We start from the raw sequence: 26,768 nt of genomic DNA, 5'->3' as shown, positions 1-26,768 counted from the left end.
TATCTCTATACACCTGGAAAAAAAAATAAAGTGGTACTGCTAGGAGCACTTGTGCCATTTTTTTTTTTTTTTTAAACTGCAGTGGTAGTATCTCAGAATGGTTTACATTTAGAATCAAGTCTTACTCCTTCTACTTGCTGGGCATGTGACACTGGGACAGATGACACTGGCTCTCAGAACTCAGTTTCCTTGGCTGCAAAGTGGGATGATAATAGCGACACCCATTTTGCCTACCAAGGGGATGAGCATAAAGTTCAGAGCACTGAGCCCACCACGGTTTCTCCCTCTTCTAAAATCCATTCTTGGTGGGAAATTCCTTATTATTCATATCACTAAAGCGCTGACAGTGTGTACTTTTTGTTTCATTCCAAAGTCAGAGGACTCCGTTTTGCTTTCTTATACTCTTTCCCCTCTTTCTACAATGTATTCTCTTCTGAAACCAAACCTTCCCTCTTCCTCCAGTCTTACCTTCTCTAGCCAGACTTTTCTCCAGGGACACACAGTGTTTTCTTTAACTAAACATTAACTTGGAGAGGGAGAAAAACAGGTCTATCCCTGTAGCCACTGAGCTGTTTTTCAGATTCCATCATTTTTTTTTTTAAATGTTGGAAATGCTTCACTAATTAATCAGGGATTCACAAGAGTGTCTGTCTTGGACTTGACAGTCAAAGTCACAAAAGGAGACACACGCAGAGCAGGTCCTACCTGGAGTCTGCCTTGTGGCTGGTGGAACTAATACGGGATGCCCAAGTTGGGATATATGTATCGAAAATATGTCTTCTATCTCCCCCTCCTTTTGTGCAAGATAGCTGTATGCATTTGGCCCAAGGCCTGATACAGTGTTTCTGGAGGCAGCCCGACTTGGAACATTCAAGAACACAGACGTAGGAACTGCATAAAAAGGAGGAGCTCTCCCACCCTGGTCGGAGCGAACTGCTCGCCGTCTGACAGCAAACCTTCTGGGAAAGAGCCAGCCTTGTCACCATGCTTGAAGTCATTTCAGGGTAAAGGATGTGGTGATTGCAAGGGGGTTGAGCGAAACGCCTGGCAGGTGCCCACTTCATGGCTCTACTTACTTCTTGCCATTCCTCTGCCCTCCAAGCATAGCGAGGACACGGCGGGGCTTGGCAGACGCGCTCCGACTCTGGTCTGGTGTACGGGTTGCACTCGGACTCTCTGGCTATTTTGTGTGCTCCCATCTGACAGCCCACACTTCTCCGCCGTGTGCCTTGGCCGCAGGATACAGAGCACTAAGAAGAAAGACCGTGTAAGTGGGAGCTTTGGGTCATTTGGGGTGTGAGTGTGTGTGTGTGTGTACGTGAGAGTGTGTGTGTGTGTGTGTGTGTGTGTGTGTGTGTGTGTGTGTGTGGCAGGGGTGGAGAAGGGTCACAGGCATGGGGAATGCACTCCTAATCCACTGACTTTCACCACTATTACAAAGCTTTCTAATTTCCAATGAAAGGGACCCAAGATAATATCTTAAATCTGCAAACTTAACTGTCGTTCAGGGCTGGTGAGTGAGATATGTATTCGAGTCTTGGGGAACCTCTAAAGTTACCCAAACTCTTGGAGACTGAATGAGGCTGGGAAAGATGATTATAAAACATTTAATACCAATCTTGAAATAAATAGTGCTGCCATGTGAAATAAAAACCCCAAATGATTTCTATCCCAGAGGACTGGAAGTTCTTGAAAATTGGAGACACAGTGCTGTTGTACAAGAAGATTCTTGGCAGATTAAAAGTATAACCCAGGGGGAGTAAATCATGAAAGCTTTTAGGGCCTTATAAGTAGAATTATTTTCTTCATCGCTTCCTTTCCTTGCTCCTATTTCTGGAGACAAAGGAAATTTTTTTTTTTTTAACTACTGAATTTCACAGAAGTATTAGAGCCTATTTACAACCTTAGATGGATATATGGAGAATAAAAGCTGACGAGGAGAAACCATTTCCTTGGGCAGGCGTCATGTTTCCAACCCTTGAAAAATACTGTTAATCAGGCTAAACATTTTGTTGACCAAGTTGCAAAACACCATATTAAGTCTGCAATTAACTTTCCTTTAAATTAATTTTTTGATGGTTTCCTCATTGCTGGGTTTCATAATCTCACTTATGGGCAGGCCAAGAATTATTGTCTTTATTAAGGTTTTGACAGTTAGAAACTACAGGCAACATTTGCTTGGAAAGAACAGTATATTATTATACTGAGCCATTTAAAATTGTTACCAAGTTTTTGCAATAGCTTGGCCTCCATTAATTTGTCTGGCATTGAGAAAACAAACTTAACGTACATTATGGCTGCATTTCTGAGACGAAGTCTTAAAGAATAGAATCACGATCTTTTCAATTAGAAAAGCATCCTTGTCCAATTAACCTGCAGCAGGATTCGTCTCGCTCTGAGGTTAATGGGAATTTACTAGTGAGAAGCACACCCAATAGATTCTGCTGAATATTAATTTTATTTTCATTTCAGGTTTTAAGAAAAGAGTTGATCCTATTTAGAGAGCAGCTCGGGAAATCATATCATTTCAGATGGGTCTATGCTGGGCAAGAGCTTGAACGTTCACATCAAAGCTAGCTGAAGAGAAGGAAATATTTTGAGGCAACACAGCTACTACTGTTTGGGTTTAATTGTATTAATTGGATTGAATGAGTCTGTGACCCAGAAGAAACCAGACTTTTAAAGTCATTATGTCCTGGGTGGAATGGGAGGGTTCCTAAGGACAAGTGATGGCCTTGTCTACAGAGATTGACCATTTAATGCTCATGGGAGCTCCATGTATAATATTTCCCATTGATTACCCTGGAAATGAATGAACTGTAACTTGGGGGAGTCATTACGTGAATGACAGAGAGGTTCCAACATCATCATCATTGACAACAAACACTGACAACTAAAAAACCCTTTGGATATATATATGTATATATATGTATATATATGTACACACACACACACACACACACACACACACACACACACACATGAATATCTCTGGACACTCCAAGAAGAGTGTATCGAAATGGAAATACAAAGAAAGACTAAGAATAATTAGGTAGACAAGTTGGAGCACAGCATAGGACTGATATATATTCAAAATATCACAATGTTTTAATAACCTAAAGAAAAAGGAACAAACATTAAAGACTTTCAGAGTCTGTACTCTTCAAGCTCTAAATAAATGAGACCTCTTTTTGATGCTAGTGTTACTGAGTAATTTAATTATGGTTCAACGAAGGCAACGTATTAAGAGCCACAAGTACCCAACATTAACCAAAAATCACTTCCTCCAGTGTTCAACAATTTCTCAAAAGGCAAATAAAGACACAGGAAGGTTTAGTGATAGGCTAAAAATTGTTATTTTTATAATGTCAAAGCCAGCTTAGAAAGAAGCAAAGTTTTGCCATGACTTAAGTGCACATAAAGTCTAAAGTTTGCCTTTCCGAATACCCTATCTATGGTCATCTTTGTTCAAAAGCAAGTACACTGAGTCAGAGTTAGTTCTCTGTGTTGGACTTTCTTCCTGTGCTGTCTCAAGGGAGGCGACAATTTGCATACAGAGCTGGCCATGCTTGCTTGGTGAATTCTCTGAGGTTTGTATGGAAAGCCCATGAATAAATCAGGGAGCATTAGAGAGACCTCTGCATGACCCTGGACATAGTGAGGGTGTGGTGGTGTGTGCACATGTGTGTGCTCAATGCTTCCTGTGCTATTTAGTACATCTTCTACTTAGTGCCTAGGGGGAAAAGGTTGAGCAGTCTCTGTTAATGGGTTTCCCCCTGCCATCATTCCACCGTGGAATGTGCAGGTTTGAAAGGAAATGTTTTTAGTTCTGAACTACTGAACTGGGAACTATATTTCATCTCTCTGTCCTCCCTGCCGTGCAGAATCCCCAACTTATAGGGGGACCTTGATGTTTATTTCCACAGATAAAAAGAATCTCTTTGTAACTTCTGATGTGTGGGGAATCATATATATACTTGAAAACTGGAAAGTATTTTACATACTTTTTGAGTATTACTGTTGAAATTATGGTGGTGATGTTATTTAGAGGAGGGACTAGCTTGAGAAACAACTATATGAACCAACTTTAATAAATAATAAGAGTCCCAATAATAATAGTGACCTTTTAACTTAGCACTTGCTATGTGCCAGACTCCATACTAGGGTTTCTCCACCTAATAATTCTTTATTGTTTGGAGCTGTCCTATAGCCACTGTAGGAAGTTTAGCAGCTTCCCTGGGCTCTATCCATTCAATGGCAGTCATGTCTCCCCTCCTCCACCCACTTGTGACAACCAGTTCTGTCTCTAGACATTGCCAAGTGTCCCAAGAGTATAAAATCACCCCTGAGAGCTGAGCTGCATGCTAAGCATTTGACAGAATGTATCTTTTATACTTCCTAATAAGTCTTTTAGAGAGACCCTGCACAAAGATGGCAAACAACAGAGATAATCAACTCCAGCAAAGACAAAAACATAAAACAGTCAAAGTGAATTCTGCCCTAGGCAATGGGCCATGGCTACTCTGGATTAGAATTTGGCTTCCAGTTTTAAAATATGGTGCTAATAGGATGCAGTCTTCTATACTACGTCAGCAAGAGTGTGGATGAGAGGCCTGTATTCAAACAATTCAACATCAGTGCTTATAGTTCAAATACAAACGAAATAATGGAGAGTACACAAGCAACTCTCTTTCTCATCACTTACTATGTGCATAATGTGCATATGGTTTCCTTGATTTCTCAAAGGACACCAGCTACACATTTGCCATGTTTCTGCATGAAACATTAGCAGAATACTTCAGAATCCGATGCCACAACCAAGCTGTAATTTACAAGAAAAGTTCTAACCCAAAACGGCTGGTAGATTCATCACGCAATACGCCAGCTCCCATTGTGGTATTATCACTGAAGGGTTTTTAAAATTTTATTATTTCCCTCCATTGAAGACACCACCGATGGCAAGACAAAGCATTGTGTTTTGTATCACTAAGGGGAAAAAGGGCTATTTTAATTAAATCATGGCATTCCATTGGTTGTTAGACCCGTTCTGAGCATACAGGGTTTCAAGTGTGAAAAAGACATGTACCTTAGGACTGAGAAATGAATTGACCGAGTGAATTCATGATCGACAAGCAATGACGAAGTGTTACTTTTATTCTAAGCTGATCATTCATTCTTTTGATTTCTGACCTTCATTTTTTTTAAACCTTTCTATACAAATGGATTAAACAATTTTTACACTGGAATGGTTCTATATCATGGGACTCCAAAGCCCTTGCATTTATCAAAACTGAATCAAGAACGTGATGCCGATTTTTGACTTAAAATTTCATGGGCATCCCTTATCTCTTGATCCAAAGCATCTAAACAAATTGAATGTGGAACTTCTAAAAAAAAATGCTTTAAAATTTTAATGAGGATGTTTTCCAAAATAAGCTTTCCTTTTATTGGAAAGATTTCCTTGACAAATTCAAGATTTTCAAAAGATAGAGAAAGGAAACATTCCACTTTAAATCTCAAAGCACCAATTTCGAGGGTGAGACTATGAAAATCAACACAGCCCAATATTCTATACGTCCTATTATCCTCAGACATTTCGACATGATGAGAAATGGCCCTAATTCTTCCTACCTGGAACAGGAGATGACTAGAATATTGTATCAGCAGAAAACAGAAGGACCAGATAGATATAAAATCTTCTCAACATTGTTGCAAATGGATAATCATTACTCTTGCTTCAATATCACTGCCTTAGGGTTATTTCTGTTTACCAATGGATCATTAGTAAGCCAATAATCTTTAACCATGCAGACTGTCTATCTCCATTAACCACTGCATCTGATTATTTTCAGGCATACTTCTAAATTGCATAATCAGATTTTTCCCATGCAGCACCTTGTTTTGCCTGCTTTTATAATTCATTTCTACACATCAAATCAGGGCATTACAAAGCTGGCCACAGACCATTACATAACTGTGTTTACTTGCATTTTCTACAAAGGTGACTAGACTGTTTTAGGCAATCATTTTGAACAGGTGCAGTCTTTTCTAGGGAGGCATTCTGATAATCCTATTACCTTATGTTCAAAAAAAAAAAAAAAACCCCGCCAGGGTTCAAACCTAATCATCCCAGCTTTGTAAGCAATTTTAGACTTCCCAACAAGATCCCAGAATACTGGATTAAAACTCACTGTGTTTACCAATAAAGAGTGAAAGATTCTTTTCATCGTCTCTATATTGAATAAATTGGCCTATAAAATGAGCATCATTTCCATGCTCCAAACTTAATATTCAAGGCATGATGAAAATAGATAAGTAGAGGCCAAGGAACATAAAGAAAAGCAACAGAGCATGAAAGTCTACAAGAGGACAAGCTAATTAGTGCCGTATCTTCAATAATGTTAGCTGTGGGCTTATAAATGAATTGAATAGTTCTCCAAATAAGAGGGCTGGGAGTTACAGATGACAGCAGTCACTTAGACAAGCCATTAAGGATGACCAATATGAAACACTGCCTTGAAATCTGATCGCTTAGGGAAGTCAGAGGAAGAACTTGTTCTGGTTGGACCCTGAAGCTTTGACTGTTGAATTAAAACAGAAACAAGAACACACGATCGTTATGAGAGAGGCCTTAAGAAGGATGAGGCTACTCTTCTAGGGAATGATGCAAAGCATGTCTTGCATTTCTGTGAAGGGGCGTATGGCAGGGGGTGGGGGGAACGCCATGTGGGACAATGATGCCAGCTCAGAGCATTTAAGAAAAATTCACATTTCTAGAGGACTTTTCCATTAGTCATGGCGAGATGGAGAATTCCTGACTCCTCCCCACGTTAACACAGCCATCCGGAGCTTCTCTGGGGCTCTGGGGACTCAAGATCCAGGCTCTGAAAGAACCAAATCTGGAACCTTCCAACTTGGAACCTACTTTTCCATTGATTCTTAAAAGCACTGGTAATTCTCGGCTGCACTGGAGAACCACAAATTCAGTGAAAGCACAAAGAGGTCAAGCAACGGAGAGGAAGAGCAGCATGAAAGACAGAATATACAAAACCGCACCTTATTATTTTTAAGCAAGCACCTTCAACCACGCTGAGAGGATGTGCAAGTGTAGCATGAAGAGATCAGCCTCAAGGCTGATGTGTGAACGACTTTGGTTCACACATCAGTTGTTTATAGGTAAACAGAAGCTTCCAAAAAGTTCCTGGCTAAATACAATAGGGAAATTCTCTTACCCAGCTCCTGTCTAGATTACCAAATGTTTAGAATTAGTGGAGTGTGACTGTAATTGCTTTCTTGGGAACTTACCACCCCCTCCCTTCCCCGACTGAGAGACACATCACATTCATCCAAAGAAAATATTTCTCTTGAGGGCCTCTTAGATTTAAGACCTCTGAACTAAGCACTCGGCATTCATTATGGCATTAAATCCTCACAAGAGCTCTATGAAGTAGGCTCGAGAAGGTTAAACAGATCACCCAAGGTCGTGTAGCTAGAAAATGCGAGAGCACTCCTTCTTCTGTCCCCACCTCTGTCGTGCAGAAGCAAAGGGGGCAGAGACCTAGTCACTAATCCTTCATAGTGGCAGCCCGTGCTGTACGCATCTCAATCCCGACCTAATTCCTGCCAGGTGAGCAGAGTCAAGCTTACAGCACTCTGAGTTAGTGGTTGTTTAAGTGGTGGCGGGGGGCGGGTGGACTAAAACACGCCATCAGTGAAGGCATCCTGAAGGGCCACTCTGGGCCAGAGGTCTGACACCTACAACCACTACTACTTGGAATTCATCCTCAACAACCATCCTGCTGGAGGCATTCTGCAAGGCACCAAGGGCTAAATCCACCGGTCCCAGGTCTCCCGGCGAGCAATAAAGAGTGTTCCCTTCCCCGTGGGCCCCAAGCTCCCCTCTGCAAAGCTGGAACTGTGCAGAGAAACACAGCCAACGCGCTGGTGTTGGCCACATGGCGCAGGGAAGAAGGAAGCAGTCGTAAGGAGAAGCGTCGCTCACCTGACTCCAGGCGCCAGCCTTCCATTTGGGGCATCGTCCTCCTCTGCACTTTCTGAGCCCATTTGGCTTAGCAAGGTGTTTACAGTAATCACTTTCTAAATGGCTTCCATCCTTTGCCATGCAGTAAACATTTCGTTGCTTATGCCCTCGACCACAAGAGACAGAACACTGAAATATAAAGCAATGGCAAGGTTGTTGTTGTGGTTTTTTGTTTTTGTTTTTGTTTTTAAATCACATGGAGTTTGATAAACACCTGAGTTGCGAGATGTTAAGATCGTATCTAACACGAGTCATCATCCCCCCTTTTCTAGAGCCATTTTAGGTAATATCTCAAGGTTCCGAATGGCAAGAAGGTGGCACTGGGGGTGGGGGGGGGAATGTCTGTAGCCTTACGGCAGCAATCCTGCGTCATGTTTTGGGTCACTCAAGGGTGTGGGCAAATCCTGACCCTTCAGGCAAAAAAAAAAAAAGCCAAGGAACCAGAAATTACCACGAAATTCTGATTTTTAAGTCCCACTATGAATTCGTAAGGATTCCTGTTGCACATCTCACTTTACGCAATCTCTGATCAAGATGTCTCTTCAACAAAACGCCTTGTGATTCACTGATTTGGATAAAGGTACATTTCCAAAATACAACTGTGTCCAATTTCCTAATTAAATGATTTAAAGGAACTCTTTGACCATTTTTCAGAGGATAAACTCTCATTTTCCCAGTCGGTTGGGGAAGGAGGTGAAAAAGCCACGTTAGAAACTGAAAGGTAAGCAAGCAGGTAAGTCTGTGCCAATTTGGGGAGGGAGGCTTTACCTTTCAACTTTGATCTGCACGTTCACTGAACTGTTTTAAATGTGACCTTGTCTGACCACATCTAAGAAACTTGACTTTGATTTCAGATTGGGTTTCTCAAAAAGGTTTAGGAATCAAAGTGCCCATGGAGTCAGGACAAAAATTTGATATGACAGCTTCTTGTGGAACAGGCAAGAGGCTGGCCCCAATGAGTGCACTGAGACATTCAACGTCCATTTGCCTCATTAGCGATTACAGAAGTCATTACCACTTGGATCATAAGCTTGCTGGCTCAGGTTTTCAAGACACATTATTTCCCAATATAACGTTCTTGACTTTTAGAGGGAAATGAGTTTAAGAATGAAGAACAAAATGTGAAAATGCAATGAAAACAGATTTCAAGTGTCATTTCCTTCTATTCAATATTTCTCATTTCCCTCACTAACTCTGATTTTGTTAACGTAAATTACCAAAGTGCCCTTTTGTACCTCATAGATAAATAGCGCCCTATAAAACACAAAGCTGAATATTAATCCAACTGCTATTACCAAGCACGTTCAAAGTTCTATCATTCATAAATGTGCCAGACATCTTTTTCTAATAAGCACAAATCATTACAAACATTTCAACAGCAGCTAGTAGATGATTTTGCAATATGTGTATTAATAGGTTTGGCTGTGACTTTTTACTTCAGGAAATGGAAACATTGCTGGCTGCCTTTGAGCTCCGTCTTATGAGAGTATTACAATTTGGAGTTGTCATTCTGGAAATCTTTTTTTTTTTTTTTTTTTTTTAAAGAGTTATTTATTTATTTATTTGTGAGAGGGAAGTGGGGAGAAGGGCAGCAAAGGGAAAGGGAGAGAAAGTCCTAAGCAGACTCTTCGCTGAGCATGGAGCCTGATGTGAGGCTCGATCTCATGACCCAGAGATCAAGACCTGAGATGAAACCAAGAGTCGGATGCTCAACCGACTGTGCCACCCAGGGGACCCTGGAAATCTTAATAGAGTACACAGTGTAGAAGGAAGGAGAACCAATTTAAATATTCATACCAGAACAAAAATAACCATCTTTCAACCTATAGCACTTTCATGTATATAAAGTCTTGGGACATAATTCTGGAAGGTTTTTAGAATGAAGCTCCCTCCTAGGGGCACCTGGGTGGCTCATTGGTTAGTGTCCATCTTCCATTTCGGACATGATCACAGAGTCTTGGGATCGAGCCCCACATCGGGCTCCCTGCTCAGCAGAGAGTCAGCTTCTCCCTCTCTATCTGCCCCTTCCCCTGCTTGTGCTCTCTCTCTCTCTCTCTCAAATCTATAGATAAAATCTTTAAAAAAAAAATAGAATGAAGCTCCTAGAAATACTCCTACAAACCAGTGGTCTAATGACTTGCATACAGAAAAATCTCTACTGTTAGTGACTAATTTGAATATTTAGAAACTTAACTTTGACAGATAACAAAGGGGCATAATTTGAATTTGGGATGAATTCCTTTGTTCACTCAATAAACACATGAGTGCCTACTCAGTTTCAAGATATATGTGAAGGGCTGGCAACACAGTGATAAGCAAAGCTGACCGTGCCCCACCCTCATGGAGCTTCCAGGCCAGTGACGGAGACCAACAGTGACCACGTGTTGACAAAAATAAACGCCCGCTTGGCAACGAACTGGAGTGCTCTGGGGGAAGCCAGCCGCAGTGGTTGCAGGAGGGCTCCTGAGGCTTCCCCCAGGGCCAGACCCAACAGAACTCACAGGTCATTATCGTATACTTGGATTTGGAATATCACTACTGAGTTTTAAATCTGGGCAAATATGGTCTGATGTTTGCTGCAAAAATTCTACCCTGACTGCTGAGTGGACATTGGATGGGAATACAGCAAGAATGGAGACAATACAACAGTAGGAAGCTACTGCACAGGTCCAGGCAAGAGGAGATGGTGATTCTTTTTTTTTTTTTTCCCTAGAGAAAAAGAGAAGGGGGAGGGACAGACAGCGAGGGAGAGAGAGAATTTTAAGCAGGGTCCAGGCTCAGTGCAGAACCTAACCTAGGGCTTGATCTCACAACCCTGAGACCATGATCTGAGCCAATATCAAGAGTCAGATGCTTAATCGGCTGAGCTACCCATGCACCCTGGCGATGGTGATTCTGAAGAGGGTGCAGAGTGTTGGGGTGGGGGAAGTTGGTATATTTAAGACATACTTCTTTTGAGGGAGAAATGGTGGATCAGCTGCGGGGTACAGGGGAGGAGGAAGACTTAGGAAGGACTCCCAGGTTTGCAGTGTGGCTAACTGGATAGTGATGACATGTACAGGGACAGGGAAATAGCCCTGGGAGTCAAAGATGTCTTAATTTGTGGGAAACAGAACTCAAAAGACCTGGATGCATGGGTTCAAACAGGGGCTTCAGGAGGGTGAAGAAACAGGCCTACCTGTAAACACAGGAACGTGGGTGAACTTACAGCAAATCCGCCCATAGGGATAGTTCAATATATAAGCAGTACAAATAAGCTATCCTTTAATATGAAGGGGGAAAAAGAGAGTTGATGGAAACAGCCATTCAGTAATCGGCCATAGCATCAGAGGGACAGTGTAAAAGGAGAGGCAGAACTAGAAAAGGCACATTCTACCATTCTCACATTCATCCATGGGCCAGGCACTGCTCTAAGACCTGCACTATCTCATTTAATCATCCCAATAACCATAGAGAGAGGTACCAGGATCAGAGACAACTGGTGTTTCCGAACTGGCATAACCACAGTGCTTTCTACATGCCTCTCCCCGCTGTGATTCCAGCCCAAGCAGACAGATGTCTGTTGAGAACAATAACAGCACAAGGAAAACAGTGGAATGATCACCATCATCACTGATAATAATTCATCTGAAGGGCACTACTGGTGCAACCAACATCTATCTCTCATGAAATGAAATGGACGAAGTAGTTTCCAAATCTGATATCTTAGGGCGCTTGGGCGGCTCAGTCTGTTGAGGATTGGATCTTGGTTTCAACTTAAGTCATGATCTCAGGGTCCTGGGATCGAATCCCAGGTAGGGCTCTGTAGTCAGTGCACAGTCTGCTTAAAGATTCTCTCTCTCCCCCTCTCTCTGCCCCTCCCCTCTCTCTCTCTCTCTTTCACAATAAAATCTTAAAAAAATATTGATGCCTTAAAATCTGGTTAGCATCTAGATTAGCTGCCTCCCACCTATTCCTATGTGCTTTTTTTCTTATTTGGGGATTTGAACGGAACCAACTTGGAAAAAAAGAATGCAATACTTCAGCATGACTCACCACCCATATAATTTGCCTGAAATTAAGATCTAAAAGTGATAAGGAAATTCTCAAGGTAACTAATCATGAAAACCACTTTTCATTTCATGCTTTCTAACTCACCAATGAAGAGAAGCAGCTGCTTGTGGAAATTTTCATATCTAACAGGTTCATTAGTAGGTCTTTAAGGATTTCCTAAAGAAGTTGTCATTTTGATAATCAAATAAACACAGGTTGCGGCTCTTATATGCTGAGGGAAATTTTCATCTGATCATTTCCAGCCTTTTCCAGGCACTGACTTCTGCATCGATGTGAGTCCCTAAGATACGACAGTTAAATTCGACACATTACCTTGTGGGGGCGATTTATTGGCTCCCTATCTGAGGGTTCTTGGTCGGTGTAATGTGTAAGTCCTCAGATGTCAAGTCTTGCCTGGAAAGCAGGCTGGCAGCAAGGATGCGAGGCTGGCAGCCAGGGTCCAGGACAGCCTTTGCCAATGATGGGTATGAATGAAGTCAGTATGTAGGAGGATCATAGGACCAGAAAAGGCAAAACCAGCCGGCACATACTCTCCCACCCAAGCCAGGATGAGAGCACAAGGATGTAGCCTGGGGGATCAGAGCACCCAACGTGGTTCCATGTGGGGGCTGGAAAACCACGTGGACTTGCCATGGAGGAAAAAGACAGGGGCTGCCAGTCACCCGTGTTTATGTACTGCCCTCCACGCTAGAGGCAGCCAGCGGATAATTATGGAAGTACAAGAAGGCATGAAATCTGTAGCAGTCACAGAAGTGTGCTAGAAACCAAACGTCCCCTTTTCCTAAATGTCGCCAAGAGAGAAGCACCCAGAATCTGACCCACAGTGTGAATGCCGAACTGATTTGGTATAAGTTATTTAGATTCAAAAAGGCCACCCTCGGACCACTATTTTGGCTGGGACAGAACTACTGGAAATCACACCAGCTACCTTCTAAGTATGAACCCTAAGTATGAACCCTTACTAAGAATGACGAGCTAAGCTGAAGGACACTGGCTTCTGTCATTTAATCCCAACAGCATTTAAGCCCAACAGCACCTCCCAAAGAGGTGCCATAACTTGCTCAGGGTCACAAAGCCAGGAGGCAGCAGAGTTAGTTCCGGGCTCCAGGACCACTACCTTCTTCCTTAAACTACACAGACGAAAGGGCTTGGTTAAGAAAACAAGCTGTCCACCTCAGTGGACCCAAGGCAACAACAAAAAGCAAGGACCTCAAAGACATGTCTCTCAAGACTATTCTAGAAGCCTCTGCTTCCTCAGTCCCTCGGGAAGACAGTACCTGTACAATGACAGTGTTTCTGACCTTACTACTTTCTTCACGGCATTTTTAAGACCCAGGGAAGAAAGACTTAGAGTGTAAATATACAATCACATAAATAAAGGGCCAGATCTCCCCTTGGCTGTGGCCACACCCTCATTTTTCCTGGCCATTTTTCAGCGTTTCTTCACCCTATGGGGCCTGTCTGGTGCCACACGGCGAGTGACGGCTTCTGTTCCCTGGTGCATGGCTCTTTGCACGGACATGAATGGAAGGCTGCGGGCTGTTGATGTGGGCCTGCCAATTCACGGAGGACTCATATCTCAAATGTCTGAGCTGTAAGACATCTCAAAGATGGTTCAGTCCTTCTATTTATTTTCTAAATTCAACACTAGAGAAAAGGAGACATGGCGCTTCACAGTCACACAGCAAGGAAGGAGTAAAGGCTGGCTTAGGACGCACAGAATAGGACCCCCCTGGGGACTTGTGGCCAAGTACTGGTGTTCTTCACATGGCTCAGGAACCATGGCTGTGGCGGACATGCGTAAGTGGCAGCAAAGCTCCCTGCCTGTCTCCATCTTGCTCTAAAATGCAGCATTGTGAGCCACAGGTTTTGGAGTCTGGCACACCCAGGCTGACACGCCATCTGCCGTTTTATTTTGGGGCCATCTGGGGCAAATTAACCTCTCTCAACTCAGATTTGTAGTCTGTAAAATGGGGACCCCAGCACTGTCTACACCCAACAGAGTCACGTCACGGTGAAGTGGGACACTGCATAGAGCCAGAGCTCTTGGTGTTTTGGGCGAACAGTGTAAAAACCAATACCCATTCACAAGCACCACTACTACCATTTTCTATTCAGCAGAGTCTTTTAGAATATCTCCCAACACGTGGGTAGAAAGGTGAGTAATTTTTTTTTTAAATCTATGTTAACTAATGGAGTCCCTGAGATTAGCATTCTCCCACGGGCGTTTGCTGAGTGAAGAAGGGAACTTGGGTCAAATCTCACTCATGTGAGCAGGTGAAGAGCTTTTTTTTCCAAAGGTCACAGAGCAATCCACAGAGCAGACATAAATGTGGAAGCCTCCTCCTCTTCTGTAATGCCCTTTCTACTCTTTTCAACTATTACTTATTAATATGGTCTCCCTGGCCACAGAAGACAGGAAGACAGTAAGAAAAAGAAAGACCCCACATCTGAATCCCATGTTTTTTTTTTTTATTCCACCGTTTCCTGCTCGTACATATTATCTTGCTTCTTGTGAGGTTATCCCTTTAATGTCCCGAAACACAACCTCCATACCAGTGACCACCATTACCGAACGGCCATGCCCTCCCTTCCCTGCTCTGCTCAGCTCCGCCTTGGCCATGGTCACAGTCCTTTGTGCCCTGCTGGGTGTGAGCACAGTGAGGGCTTCTCACAACACAAGAATGGCTCCGGATGGGGGGATTGGGGAACCAGAATGACTGGGGCGGGAGAGAGAGTTCTGCCAGGAAACAAGGGCTGTGACTTCAGAGCGTAAAGCCAATGTTGACAGGTCTGCCTGATGGCTGTTTATGTCCAGGACCACCATGGCACTTATTACCATGAAAAGGAGCTGAGAAAGCAGGAGATTGGCAGGGAACACCAGGGAAGAAAGCAGATGCGGGAGTCACGGTCATCCCAGCCGGATGGGGCATGAGTCCACGCTTCCATCCCTGTCGCCCCCAAGACCGACAGCCTTTACAGTATGACAAAGGTCTAAGACTGTGGGAGAAAAGGCACTCGGACTCACATGTCAGAGCTTGGAGCACGCCTGGAGGCTGCTGTCAATATGACAGCCAAGTAGGTGATCCTGTAATGTGCCTTGCACAGAGGATGCTGGGGCCACGCCAACACGGGGACGCGGTAGGAAGGGCTCGTGCCCTCCACCTCCCATCCCCGCTATGAATGATGAGGCACAGGGCTCTCCAGCTGCCCCCTCCCTATCTCTATAATGAAACAACTTCAAATGAGAGGAGGGGACGTGATATTCACATTAAATAGAACAGCCTATGAAATGAGCAAATGCAAATTGGGAAACCCAAATGGAGGTTCTTTTCGTTCTTTTGTTCTGCGAGAAGTTTAAATATGATGATGTTTCTCCCCATCAAGACAAAAACCAAAGACCGAGACAATCTGCAAAAGCAACACCTGGTGAATTTTATCACGGCCACCGCCAGTGGTGCCTAGTACATTAGTACTAGTACTAGACAGTGGTGTATTAGTACTAGACAGTGGTGCCTAGTACACCGCCACCTGAGGCCTAGTACATTCCCTGGCCCTGGGGTCCCTAACAGGCCCTCTGATTCCTCATTTCCAAGTACACTGCCTATTCTGATTCTTTGTAAACTGACTTCAGCAGAATAATGATATTGGCATCTTTCAGGAAAGAGGTAAAAATGGTACAAGCCTACTCTGTGCTTGCCACGGGGTTGTTCATGAAGGCGGTCTGGAAGACAGGGGGATAGTGGGTGAGGTATTTGTGCCAGGATCCTTACTCTCAGCTATTGCAAAGGTGAGTGACCAAGTGCCTGAGTAATTGGTGGGAAAGTTATGGCTGAGGGATGGGTGACCAGAACTTCTCGGCACTCTGAAGGTAGACCAGGACTGAGGCTGCCTGGAGATGTCATTGTGCTAGAAGATGGCAATGTTCAGGGACACCCCCTCCTGACTTATGCTAATGTCACCTATGGTCAGGAACAGACCTGGGAAGCTAAAGTCACCTTTGGGAATGCTTTCATTGAAAAGCAAGCCATGCAGGTTCTCTCTGGACTTCCATCTACCCAACCTGTGTCTAGCCCTTAAACCTCTTCCTCTTCCCAAAGAACTGGTCTATCTCTCTTTCAGTCACTGAAAAGACACCAGGACAAAGTTCATGTAATTGTCTCTTCCAGTCTGGCTTTCTCTATTTAACTGGACCTTCCTCCATTGGCTTGGTGTGAAAGGAACATCTTTACATGGCAACATGTCAGACATCTTACACCGAAAAAGTCTACAACTTTTTTGGGAGGAAGTAGTTTATGTGGTTAGTTTGCTTTTGGGTAGATGTGAATAATACTGAAAAGCTGAGATGTGCATACATATCTGAGTCTGTATCCAGAGAAATAGATCTCAGCAGAACGGAAAAAGCTTATCTTTTTTTTTTTTTAAAGATTTTATTTGTTTATTTGACAGAGAGAGATCACAAGTAGACAGAGAGGCAGGCAGAGAGAGAGAGAGAGAGAGAGGGAAGCAGACCCCCCGCTGAGCAGAGAGCCCGATGCGGGACTCGATCCCAGGACCCTGAGATCATGACCTGAGCCGAAGGCAGCAGCTTAACCCACTGAGCCACCCAGGCGCCCCAGAAAAAGCTTATCTTAACCATTACTGAATTTGATGCTTATCCTCCAACTTTACATTGCTCTATTGGGAATTCAAATAGGACCAATTCACTGGCCACAGGCACTATTCATCCTTGTGGCTTTTCTTGTCTTCCCCTCCAGCTTACCAATTTGTTAAAGAAATAGCTCAAAATGCCATTGTGAAAGGATGAGACAAAAAGTCAAACCAGCTAAAATGTAAATGGCTAGAACATGAAACACTTGGCATTCGAAGGGGCTAAAATTAAGTTGATGGTAATGCGTGAATTTAAATTATTCCTACACTATTTGGAGATCTACTCAAGGAAACCCAAGGTTTGGGACAGAAGGAGGTGGTTGTTATGAATTTGGTTTTGGAATCATTCAGACTGGGTTTGACCAGTACTATTTCTTCTCTTGTGATCCTAAGTGAAACGCTTAACCATGGCAAACATCTTTTTCCAATTCTGCTCAACAGAGGCATGAAATGATACTGAATAAGCATTCCAACTTAACACGTCCAAAGCATAAGCCCTGGTCTTCCTCTACAAACTCCTCCTTCCTACAGTTATTCCTCTTTATTTCAGTCAATGGAAATTCCATCCTGCTAATTCTGTATACAAAATTTGGAGTCATTCCAACTCCTCTCTTTCTCTCACACCCCATATCCAAACCTCAGCTAATCCTTAGGTACTTCTTTAAAAATACATTGGAATCTCACCAATTCTCCCCACTTCTGCTGTGAGCATCCAAGCCACTCACTCATGGTCTTCTCCCATCTCGTTCACTGCAATGGGTTTCCTAATGGTCTCCCTGTTTCCACCTTTGTGCCTCCTATAGCTTCCTCTAAATTCAGAAGCCAGACTCAGTCTTATAAAACAAATTCGTGTTCCTTCTCAACTTTCCTCCCCATAATGGCTTCCTATATCATTGAGTGTAAGCAAAAATCCTTCCAATAGCCTGACCCTTCCTCCCCCATCCATGATTTACTCCCATGTTCCTCTCCCTTGGTTTCATCTCTAATTTCATATCCTATCATCCACCTCCTCTAACTCAACCACACTGGCTTCCTTGCTGTTGATAAGATGTGCCTGACATACTTCTGTCTCTGAGTCTTAACCCAGGATATTCTTCTAGATATCCATATGGCTTGATTTTGTATTTTCCCATATCTCTGATCAAATGTCACTTTCTTAATGGAGACTTGGCTGACTTCCTTAAATGTACAGTTCCCATTCCACCCCCCCTTCCATGTTGTTTTTTTATCCCTCTTCTCTAAGAATTTTTGTCTGTTTTGTTCACTGCTATATCCCTAGTGGTGAGAGTAGTAACAAGCTTACAGAAAACATTCAAATATCTACGGAATACATAAGTGAATGCATGAAAGAGCGAATGCATAGCATCTCAAAGAACCTAGAGGCACTTCTCTCTCAAGAATTTTTAAGGATTAAGTATGTATCCTGCACAATGCTCAGTTTCATTGTAGGGACCAAATACATAACTATTGTTCTCTCCTATCTCCTGTGTCTATTCAGTCCAACACTGGCTAAGTACTCTTGTGGTTAAATATTTAATTCATAAATACAGAACTAAATAATGCATAAGAGACACCCAAAAGGAAGGTTACCTGAGGAAGCAATATAAGGGAAATCAACGCAAAATGGCAGAAGCTAGGAACTTAGAATACTACTCTGCCCTGCAAAGGCGAGACTATTGTCGAACACTGGCTCTAAGCCATTGAGACCATCCTATACCCGGAGTGACCTTCAGTCACGTAATGTGGTTTCTCCTCCCCAAACGTGTCAACTTAGAGCGATAATTTTCCCAGATGGAAAAATGTAAATATACGGACTGAAAATAAACTATGAAGAAATGTATGGACACAGGTGGGGTCTACATGGGTTGGGCATTTTCTAGCTCTGTTCTGGCTGGAAACATCTAAAAGCAAGACTGAAGACTTTCACTGCTGTTCCAAAACAGTGTGTCTCAGCTTGATCCTGATATATTTTTTTTAAGTTTCATTTAAGAAAAGGCTCTCAGGGGGTGACTGGGTGGCTCAGTGGGTTAAAGCCTCTGCCTTTGGCTCAGGTCATGATCCCAGGGTCCTGGGATTGAGCCCTGCGTCGGGCTCTCTGCTCAGTGGGGAGCCTGCTTCTTCCTCTCTCTCTCTCTCTGCCTGCTTCTCTGCCTACTTGTGATCTCTGTCAAATAAATAAATAAAATCTTAAAAAAAAAAAGAAAAAAGAAAAAGAAAAGACTCTCAGAGTATAGGATATCCAGGGCTGCAAAACCAGTATCAAGCCTGAGATTTTGTAATTATACAGTGAATTTGACAGAAATAAATCATTGCCACCACCCTATACACTCTATACAAACTAGCCACCACAAGCCTCTCTATTAAGTGGGGTAATTGGGTTATCCATGTGTTAGGATCAGGTTGTGTTGAGAAAGACCTACTTTTCTTAGTCCAGCAGACTTCTCCTTAAAAATCTACCAATTCTCATCATACTAGGGTGTTGTATCATGGGATGGGGGAAGCCAAGTCCTTTCAGGAGCACTGGTTGGGGAATTCTGGGTGACCAAGCCTAATTTCTGAGTTCCTTTGAAAACTATTTAAAACCAAGTGAATTGTTAAAATTGTTCTGTTTAAAAATACAAACATTCAGCTACCTCAGACTTTGATAAGTAAAATAAACAAAACCGGAAACCTGGCTGAAAACCCTTAGAAAACACTCAGATACTAAGGACTCAACTTCAGTGGTTTAAAAAGCAGAGGAGAGTAAACTGATTTCCACTTGGGCAAGAGCTTGTTTCTTTCCTGTGTCCCAAATCAAAATCAGTATTTCTAGAATATCCGAAAGCCCTACAAGAGAGGGAGTGAGAAAGCAAGGAGCTTGGGAGTCAGTCAGATCTGGTTTCAAGAATTACTGACCAAATGATGCTGGGTAACTTACTTGCCATCTGACAGCTCAGTTTTCCTACCTGCATGATGGACATAGTAAGGTCGATTTTGCAAAGACTTTATGAGGACTAGTAATAATGCATATAAAGCATTAGGCCCAGGACTTTGCTCGCTGAAATTTTCAGTAAATGGGGGTCTTTGCTATTATTTCTACAATTCCAAATTACATAATTATAATTAGGTTTATAATTCAGGTTATAATTAGGTAAAAGGCAAAAAGCAATTTCTAATTTTTAATGCTTTTTACCTAGTTAGTCCATTGCAAATTCAAGGTTCCAGTTAAGTCTGGAAGGTGCCACTCACTTGCTTTTTGGAGAACCATCTCTTCTAAATTGGGCACCAGCATACTTATCTTCTAAAAAAATTTTCTCTGGTCCTCCATCAAAAAAAAAACTTTAGACATTGGGGGACAAATCCAATATTTCATTAGTACTTAGGTCCTACCACCAAACTTCTGAGGTTGATTATAGTGTCTTGGGGGCATTTTGCTTGCTTTTCCTCTACTGATGAGCTTCTCTGGACCAAAAGTTTTGGAGTCACTACTAGTGTTTATGGGGCCATCATTAGTGACCTTCTGGGAAGAGAAGTATTGAGATTGATTTTCATTCGAGGGCTGGGAGATGCATCATCTCAAATGTTCTCTGATCCTCCTTCTCAGAGCTGAGCCTGCTGTTCTGGAGGCAGATCTGGATATGCCCTGTGGAGGCTGCAGTTGGTAAACAGATATAGCATTTGCCTCCTGCTGAAGCAAGAAAAGATTTGCAAAGCGGAAAAGGGAAGGTAAGGAGAGGCAGAGCTTCAGAAACTTTCTTCCTCAGAAATCCATGTACTGAAAAGTCAATTTAATGCCACATGTTCTGGAGAAACTGATCACCTGTGTGTGACTTCCTCATAAGGATTAAAAAAACGAGTGGGAAATAATTGACAGAATTGATGGTGAAAACTGGTGATCTCTACATCGTAACAGTTTATCTTCCCAGAAAGGAGAAAGGAACAATTTGATAACCTTAAAGTCTTCTCTGACTTAAAAAAATGGGAATTTGGTATCAAACACATTTGGGAAATGCTGCAGACTATACCCACCTAATGCTCATTAGACTATGGAAAGAAAAGTTCTGGGGCAGGAAATCCATAGAACTAGAGAGAGGAGGTGATGTTACCCTGTAGGGGATGTGGCCATGTTTGAAGACATTTTTGGTTATTATAACCAAGGGGATATACTATTGGCATCCAGTGGGTAGAGGTTAAGGTTGCTGCTAAATATCTTCCAAGGCACAGACCAGCCCCCCCCCTCCAGCTAAGAATTACCTGATCTCATATGTCAACAGTGCTGAGCCTGGGATATCCTGATTCATACCTTTTTATAACCCATGAAATACTTGCTGTATCACTGCCTTAGTCTTCAGTCAAAAACACAATCTGCTACTTTCCTGATAAAATGCACACTAGGGATTCATCCTATTTGTTAAAAAAATATTTGAAGGAAAACTTAAATATTTAACTCTGACACCAATTCCTCAATCTAGCTGGACCATTACATACACGCATTCTATCGTGGATGAGGGAAACATGGACTGCTTGAAACACAAGGCAAAAAGCAACAAATACATATGACCTATCAGGCTGTTACAACAATTTTAATGCATGAACACGTTGGAGTAGCCCTTGTTTTCTAGAAGCACCCATCCTCATTGATGCCCTTCTTTCTAAAGTTGGTTACTCTTGCTGAACTTGCCATGCAGAATGTCTGTGGATTATACTGGACACATTTGTATACATTTGTAACAACCTCCCACTCCCCCCTCCAGAAAAAGGATGAGGGACACTGATTGTGGATTTGCAAATTCAGTCTGGTAAGGCAACTTTGAGATCTCATACTTTCAGCTCAGCCTTGAAAATCTTTGACTGACCTTGATGGCTTCCTGGAATCCCACATAATATTTAATGGGAAATTCAATTCTCCAGAGAAAACTGTTTTCTGATAGCTAAACAGCATCGTTCCATGGGGCTTGTAACTGTGACCTCAACTTTGACTTTTGATTAGGAATCCTCCTTCTCCTCACCAGATGTCTCTTCAGGCCTTCTCAACCTTGGCACTATTTCAACATTTTGGGTGAGATAATTCTTTGCTATTTGGGGCTATGCCGTGCATTGTAAGATGCTAATTGACATCCCTGGCTTCCATCCATTAGAATTCGGTAGCAGCGCTATCCTATCTATGACACTTGTCCCAAGACACTGCCTAATGTCCACTGGGTGGGGGTGGGGCTAAAAATCGCTCCCAATTGAAAAGCACTGAATTATCCTAAGGTTTTCAGAAAGTCCAACAAGCTCTCAAAACTGAATTGATTTTAACTGACTTGATAGAGGTGGGGCCAGAGAGCTTTTTTTGGTGGATGGAAGTGGTAAAGAGCCTTCTGAACATCAGTCCAAGAAGATCAAGGTCTCAGACTAAAAGGGTTGGGAAGTCCTGGTCTCTAGAGAATGGGACATGTACAACGTGCCCCTGAACCCTGTACGCAGCAATGAAGATCTCAACGACAATGAACAAACACACTTTTCTGCACAGCCCCTCCTCCCTGACATCACGTCCCTGACCCACCACCACTAAGGGGTTCCCGGATATTTAACAGCTGATGACAAGAGGGAAATCATGATTTCACCAACAGAGTTTAAACTGCAATGAAATACGTGAGTTGGTTGGTTGAAGGCTTTTTATTAAGTGCAAGGAAAATAAACAACACACATTTTTGGGGAAAAAAGAAAAAGAAAAAAAAAGCTCTTAGTTTTCAAAGGAATCCGGGCTTTACTGGGGAGCAGTAGATTAAAAAAAAAAAAAAAAAAAAAAAGGTGCGTCTGCATACAGCCAAGTATTTACTGGAATGTACTGGCAAGGCTTGCAATGGAAGTCTGGATTTCCCTGGGAAAAGGGGAGCAAAAAAACCCCACATCATCCCCCAGGGTCTTTCATTTGAGCTGCATGGGTGGGAGGGGGCTGAGGGAGGAAGGGAAATGGGGACGAGGAGAAGAGAAAGTCATGGGAAATGAGCCAATGAAAAACGAGCAAAGATTCTGTTTTTGCTGAACCCTGGCTGTAGCCCTCACTTTTATTATGATGTGAAAGTGTAAATCTGAGATTAAAAACAGCTTCCTAAAATATGTCAGAATTTTTAAAGTCCTTAAATAAATCCAGACCTACACTTCACTTCCTTTGAAGTAAAATACATCCTCTGAACCTATTTATGTTTCTTTAAGAAATTTTAACAATAACTTATTTTAAAATATATCAAACCTACAGAAAAATTGCAAGATCATCACAAAGAACTCCCTTATCCTCGTCTTCCAACTGGCAACATTTTGCCACACTTGCTCATTCCTCCCTCCCTGTATAATAATGGTGTATATGTATATATGAGCGACTTGTAGACATAATGTCTCACCATCTCTAAAACTCTAGTTTCCCCAAATCAAAGACACTCTCCTACATAAATACCATATAACTCTCCAAGTCAGGAAGTCACTATTGATACACCGCCAACATCCAATCCTCTGTTTCTTTTTAATTATTCCCTCATACAGATTAGCATTTTATTTCCATATTTCTAGGCCAATGCAATTAGGATTTCAGCTCCTAAGTAGCTAGGCCCATTCATTCATTCATCCATCCATTAATCCATTCATTTTAGTATTCCTTATTTTACACCCACTTTGAGTAAGGCAACAAGCTTAAATAGTGGGCCTGTTTAGCCCAAAGGAAATGAAGGTTTAGGGTGATTAAATAAGTGATTTGGTTAATAGATTTTTTCACTTGAAATGTGGTGACTATTTCTTCCTTTGCTTTACCTAAGAAGAAGAAAGCAAACCTGCTGTTTTTTTCCATTATATTTTCCTTCTCTTTATTTCACACAGTTCCCAAACCATAGCCAAGTCTTGTCCTACCCCTGCCATGTGGACGGAGGAATACAGGGGACAATGATGGCTGAAGACAGGAACAGAACCCAAAGCTGTAGAGTGTCCTACCAATGGGAACAGAGGAGACTCAGTGTTGCCCAAAGAAGAGCTTAGTTTTAGCTCAAGAAACAGTTTGGAAGACATCTCATTGCATTTGATGGCTTTTATTTCAAACAAAGAGCTTTCAGTGCGAGCTCACTTTTTAATAAATTTTAATTGCATTATTCACTTGTAGGGTAGCAGATTATGTTCTACAGCAAACCTTATCACCACAAACATCTGAAAATCTCCTAATTGGCTTTAACAAAATCTGATCTATTGTCCTGATTATCTATGGATCCACCGAACAAAGAAAACACTTAGATTTATTACCCCAAGATATTTCATTTCTCTTTGTATATTAAAATGTCAGACATATCACCAGTAAGTGTTTATTAATTAGGGGATACTTTTTTTCCTCAAAATCTTCTAAAAACACAAATTTTGCTCTTTATTTGGTTTTAATTTAAAGAGAAACAATTTTCTCATATCCATCCCTTTAGAGCTCTGAAGCAAAACTTGAAAATGGCTCAGGAATTCCAGAATGTTTCAAATAGTTACAATTTGGGAGAGCAGAAAATCTTAAATTTCCTCTTTCCACAGAGGTTGCCAGAGCAAAATGAGAGGATTGCATCTTGGGTCAAACCTGGGGCTTGAAAGTCAGAAAAATCCCAGGTTCGAGTCCCTTCTCAACAGTGTGACTTAGACCCAACCAGTTAACTTCTCTGATGGTGCTAATTTCTTCAAGTAGAGAGGATTAAATTAGAAAATACGGGTGAATTGCTTTGTGTAATTCCTAGCAAAAGTAAATGCTCCAAAATGTAAGTGATTGTTATAATAAAAAAAAAATCAAAGCCTTCCCAATAATCATGGGAAGAAGTACTATTTCTTTCCAAAATTAAGTGGATAACTTTTGTGGATAACTGAAGCTACCCGTTCATCCACTTTCTGTGATACTAAGAATTATTTTATGTATCGATGACATCATCACTCAATCTGCACCCATTTTGTTGCATACATTTTAATTTCAAGGGGGTGTCCATGTGGGCCATGAATGTGAATAAGTCCATAAGGGCTTTCTTAACACTGGGAAGGCTAAGTATTGCCAAGCTAAATGATGAGAATCACAGTGATGGAGGAGACATTGCCTCAACCCTGATTCTTCTGAAGTGTCTTTCAAACACAGCCCCTTAGAGTTAATCTCCCCAACCTTTACCTACAGGGCTCAGTGAAGAATATGAAAAGCTGCCTTCCTGAAACTTCCTTCAAAGAGGGAATGATCTCCTGGAATTCAAGCTTCTACAAGGTGACTACCTGGTGTTTCCCATTTTTATCTTCTAAAAAGCATCAATCAAGCCTTGCCCTTTCAGCCCACTGAACACATAAACACTCTTTCTCCTTAACTGAACTTACTGCCACGATGAACTTGAACTCTAAGACGCACAAGAGGAGAGTTGTTTTAACAGCTGCTTTTACACGGAGGCCCTGGAGTTACTACTCTCAGGACAGCTGGTTCTGATAAGCCTCTCTTTGCACTGTCCTGTTTTTTCTAATGCCCAGCTGTCAGAGAACACCCACTGCAGTGTTCCAAAACAAAGGCACAAAGCAGAAGAAAGGCAGGAGAATGATACTCACTTGGATATAAGGGCATCCTACCTAGGGACCCTTTTTACAAGCTGGCATAGGGTTTTTCTCTCCAATTTACTTTTATAAGTTTAGTAATTTCTTGGCTAGTTGAATATCAATTGCTTAAGATGTACTGTTGTCTGAGGTTGCCCTGTCCAATATGGTAGCCACCAGCCACAGATGGCTATTTAAATGTAGAGTAATTAAAATTAAATACAATGTAAAGTGTGGTCTCCCTGTTGCACTTAGCCACATTTCAAGGGCTTCATATTAGCCACATGGGTCTAGTAGCTTCCATAGTGGAAAGCAAAAATAGAAAACATTTCCATCATTGTAGAAACTTACTGGACTGCATTGGCCAAGGCATATCCTCTTTCAAATAGGAAAAAGGGGATGCAGATCTGCCTACGCATAATGGTTTTGTAGGCTCGGCCTGTATTGATTACTTTCCATACTACTTCCTGTACACTCTTTTTTTTTTTTTTTTTTTTTTTGGCTGCCAATGTTCCATTTTATAAATTCTTGGAAAGGAAAGTTGTGGTCTTTAAAACCACCCATGAAAATGATCCCACTTTGGAGGAAATAAAACAAGAAGCAAAGGTGGTGGCATGGCAATCCACACATTCCAGGTCTTTTTATTGGTAATCGTTAAATAACACGGGGGGAAATGAACTTCAGCCAGGACTTCCCACACAGGTGTGGAGGCTGAGAACCCTCTCGGGGAGAGATGGAAAGCCAGGCCCTCTGCTTATCCTGGCTCTCAGATCACTGAACTCATGTCTGGGTTATAATGTAAGGGTGAACAGAAGCACACTCTCCGACAGGAGGTTTTTAAAAGTTCCAGGCCACCAGCCACAGAGGATTTATCCCTGAAAATGATTATGCAATTGTACATTGAAAAGGAAAGGTAGGACTGGTAATTTTTATTTAGTGAACAAAGATCATTAGTAACCGTGAGTGTTCCTCTAAGAGCAATCTCTTATTTTTATCTTTATGATTGTAATGAGGCTGCCAGGGAAAACAGTGTCAGTTCTTTATTTACACGTGTAATTGGTTTTATTTGTTTAATACCATATTTTCTCCTTCTCTACTTGAATATATAGCTGACTTGTTCACTGTTGTATCCTTAGCACCTAGAATAGTGCCTGGCTCACAGTAGACATGTAAAAAGTATTTGCTGAAAAATAAATGATGACCATCTCCCCCCTTCTAAAGAATTGTTGACGCCTTCTCCATAAAATAAATCTTCCTCGACTGCCTCTACTAATCAGGATTCCCTCCCAACCAATTAGACGTGGACTCAATCTCTACCTCCCACTCCACATTCCAAAATTCCCATTTCTTTCCGTTCCAGAAGGACAACTCGCTGACGTGAGTCAGTGAGAGGACCTACACTCCTCCTCAGGGTCTAATAACCCTTCTTTCCCTGCTTCCCCCACCTGTGGACTTTTAAAAACTGCAAAAATAGAAATCTGCCACACTA

The 26,768-nt window shown here is 42.1% G+C and overlaps 1 protein-coding gene and 1 long non-coding RNA gene across 4 annotated transcripts in view; one reads left to right on the top strand and one right to left on the bottom strand.

Moving 5' to 3' along the window:
• Positions 1–26,768, bottom strand: part of ADAMTS9 (ADAM metallopeptidase with thrombospondin type 1 motif 9) — a 166,837-nt gene that overhangs the window by 44,210 nt on the left and 95,859 nt on the right. Inside the window, 2 exon segments of the mRNA XM_047747329.1 lie at positions 1,077–1,250; positions 8,003–8,170. Coding sequence (XP_047603285.1) covers positions 1,077–1,250; positions 8,003–8,170 — 342 coding nt within the window.
• Positions 1,162–24,263, top strand: LOC125110273 (uncharacterized). 3 transcript variants are annotated; one of them, XR_007130545.1, is made up of 5 exons: positions 1,162–1,267; positions 8,696–8,762; positions 21,714–21,782; positions 22,239–22,360; positions 23,579–24,263. It is a non-coding gene; the product is annotated as an uncharacterized LOC125110273 (long non-coding RNA). The 3 variants fall into 3 exon arrangements; XR_007130546.1 differs by having other exon boundaries at positions 8,696–8,774; XR_007130544.1 differs by lacking the exons at positions 1,162–1,267; positions 8,696–8,762 and having other exon boundaries at positions 20,460–21,782.

Source organism: Lutra lutra, chromosome 1 (assembly GCF_902655055.1).
Source record: "Lutra lutra chromosome 1, mLutLut1.2, whole genome shotgun sequence".
NCBI classification, from domain to species: domain Eukaryota; kingdom Metazoa; phylum Chordata; class Mammalia; order Carnivora; family Mustelidae; genus Lutra; species Lutra lutra.
Note: the sequence above shows the minus strand (reverse complement) of the source record. Positions and strands in the feature narration are given on the sequence as shown.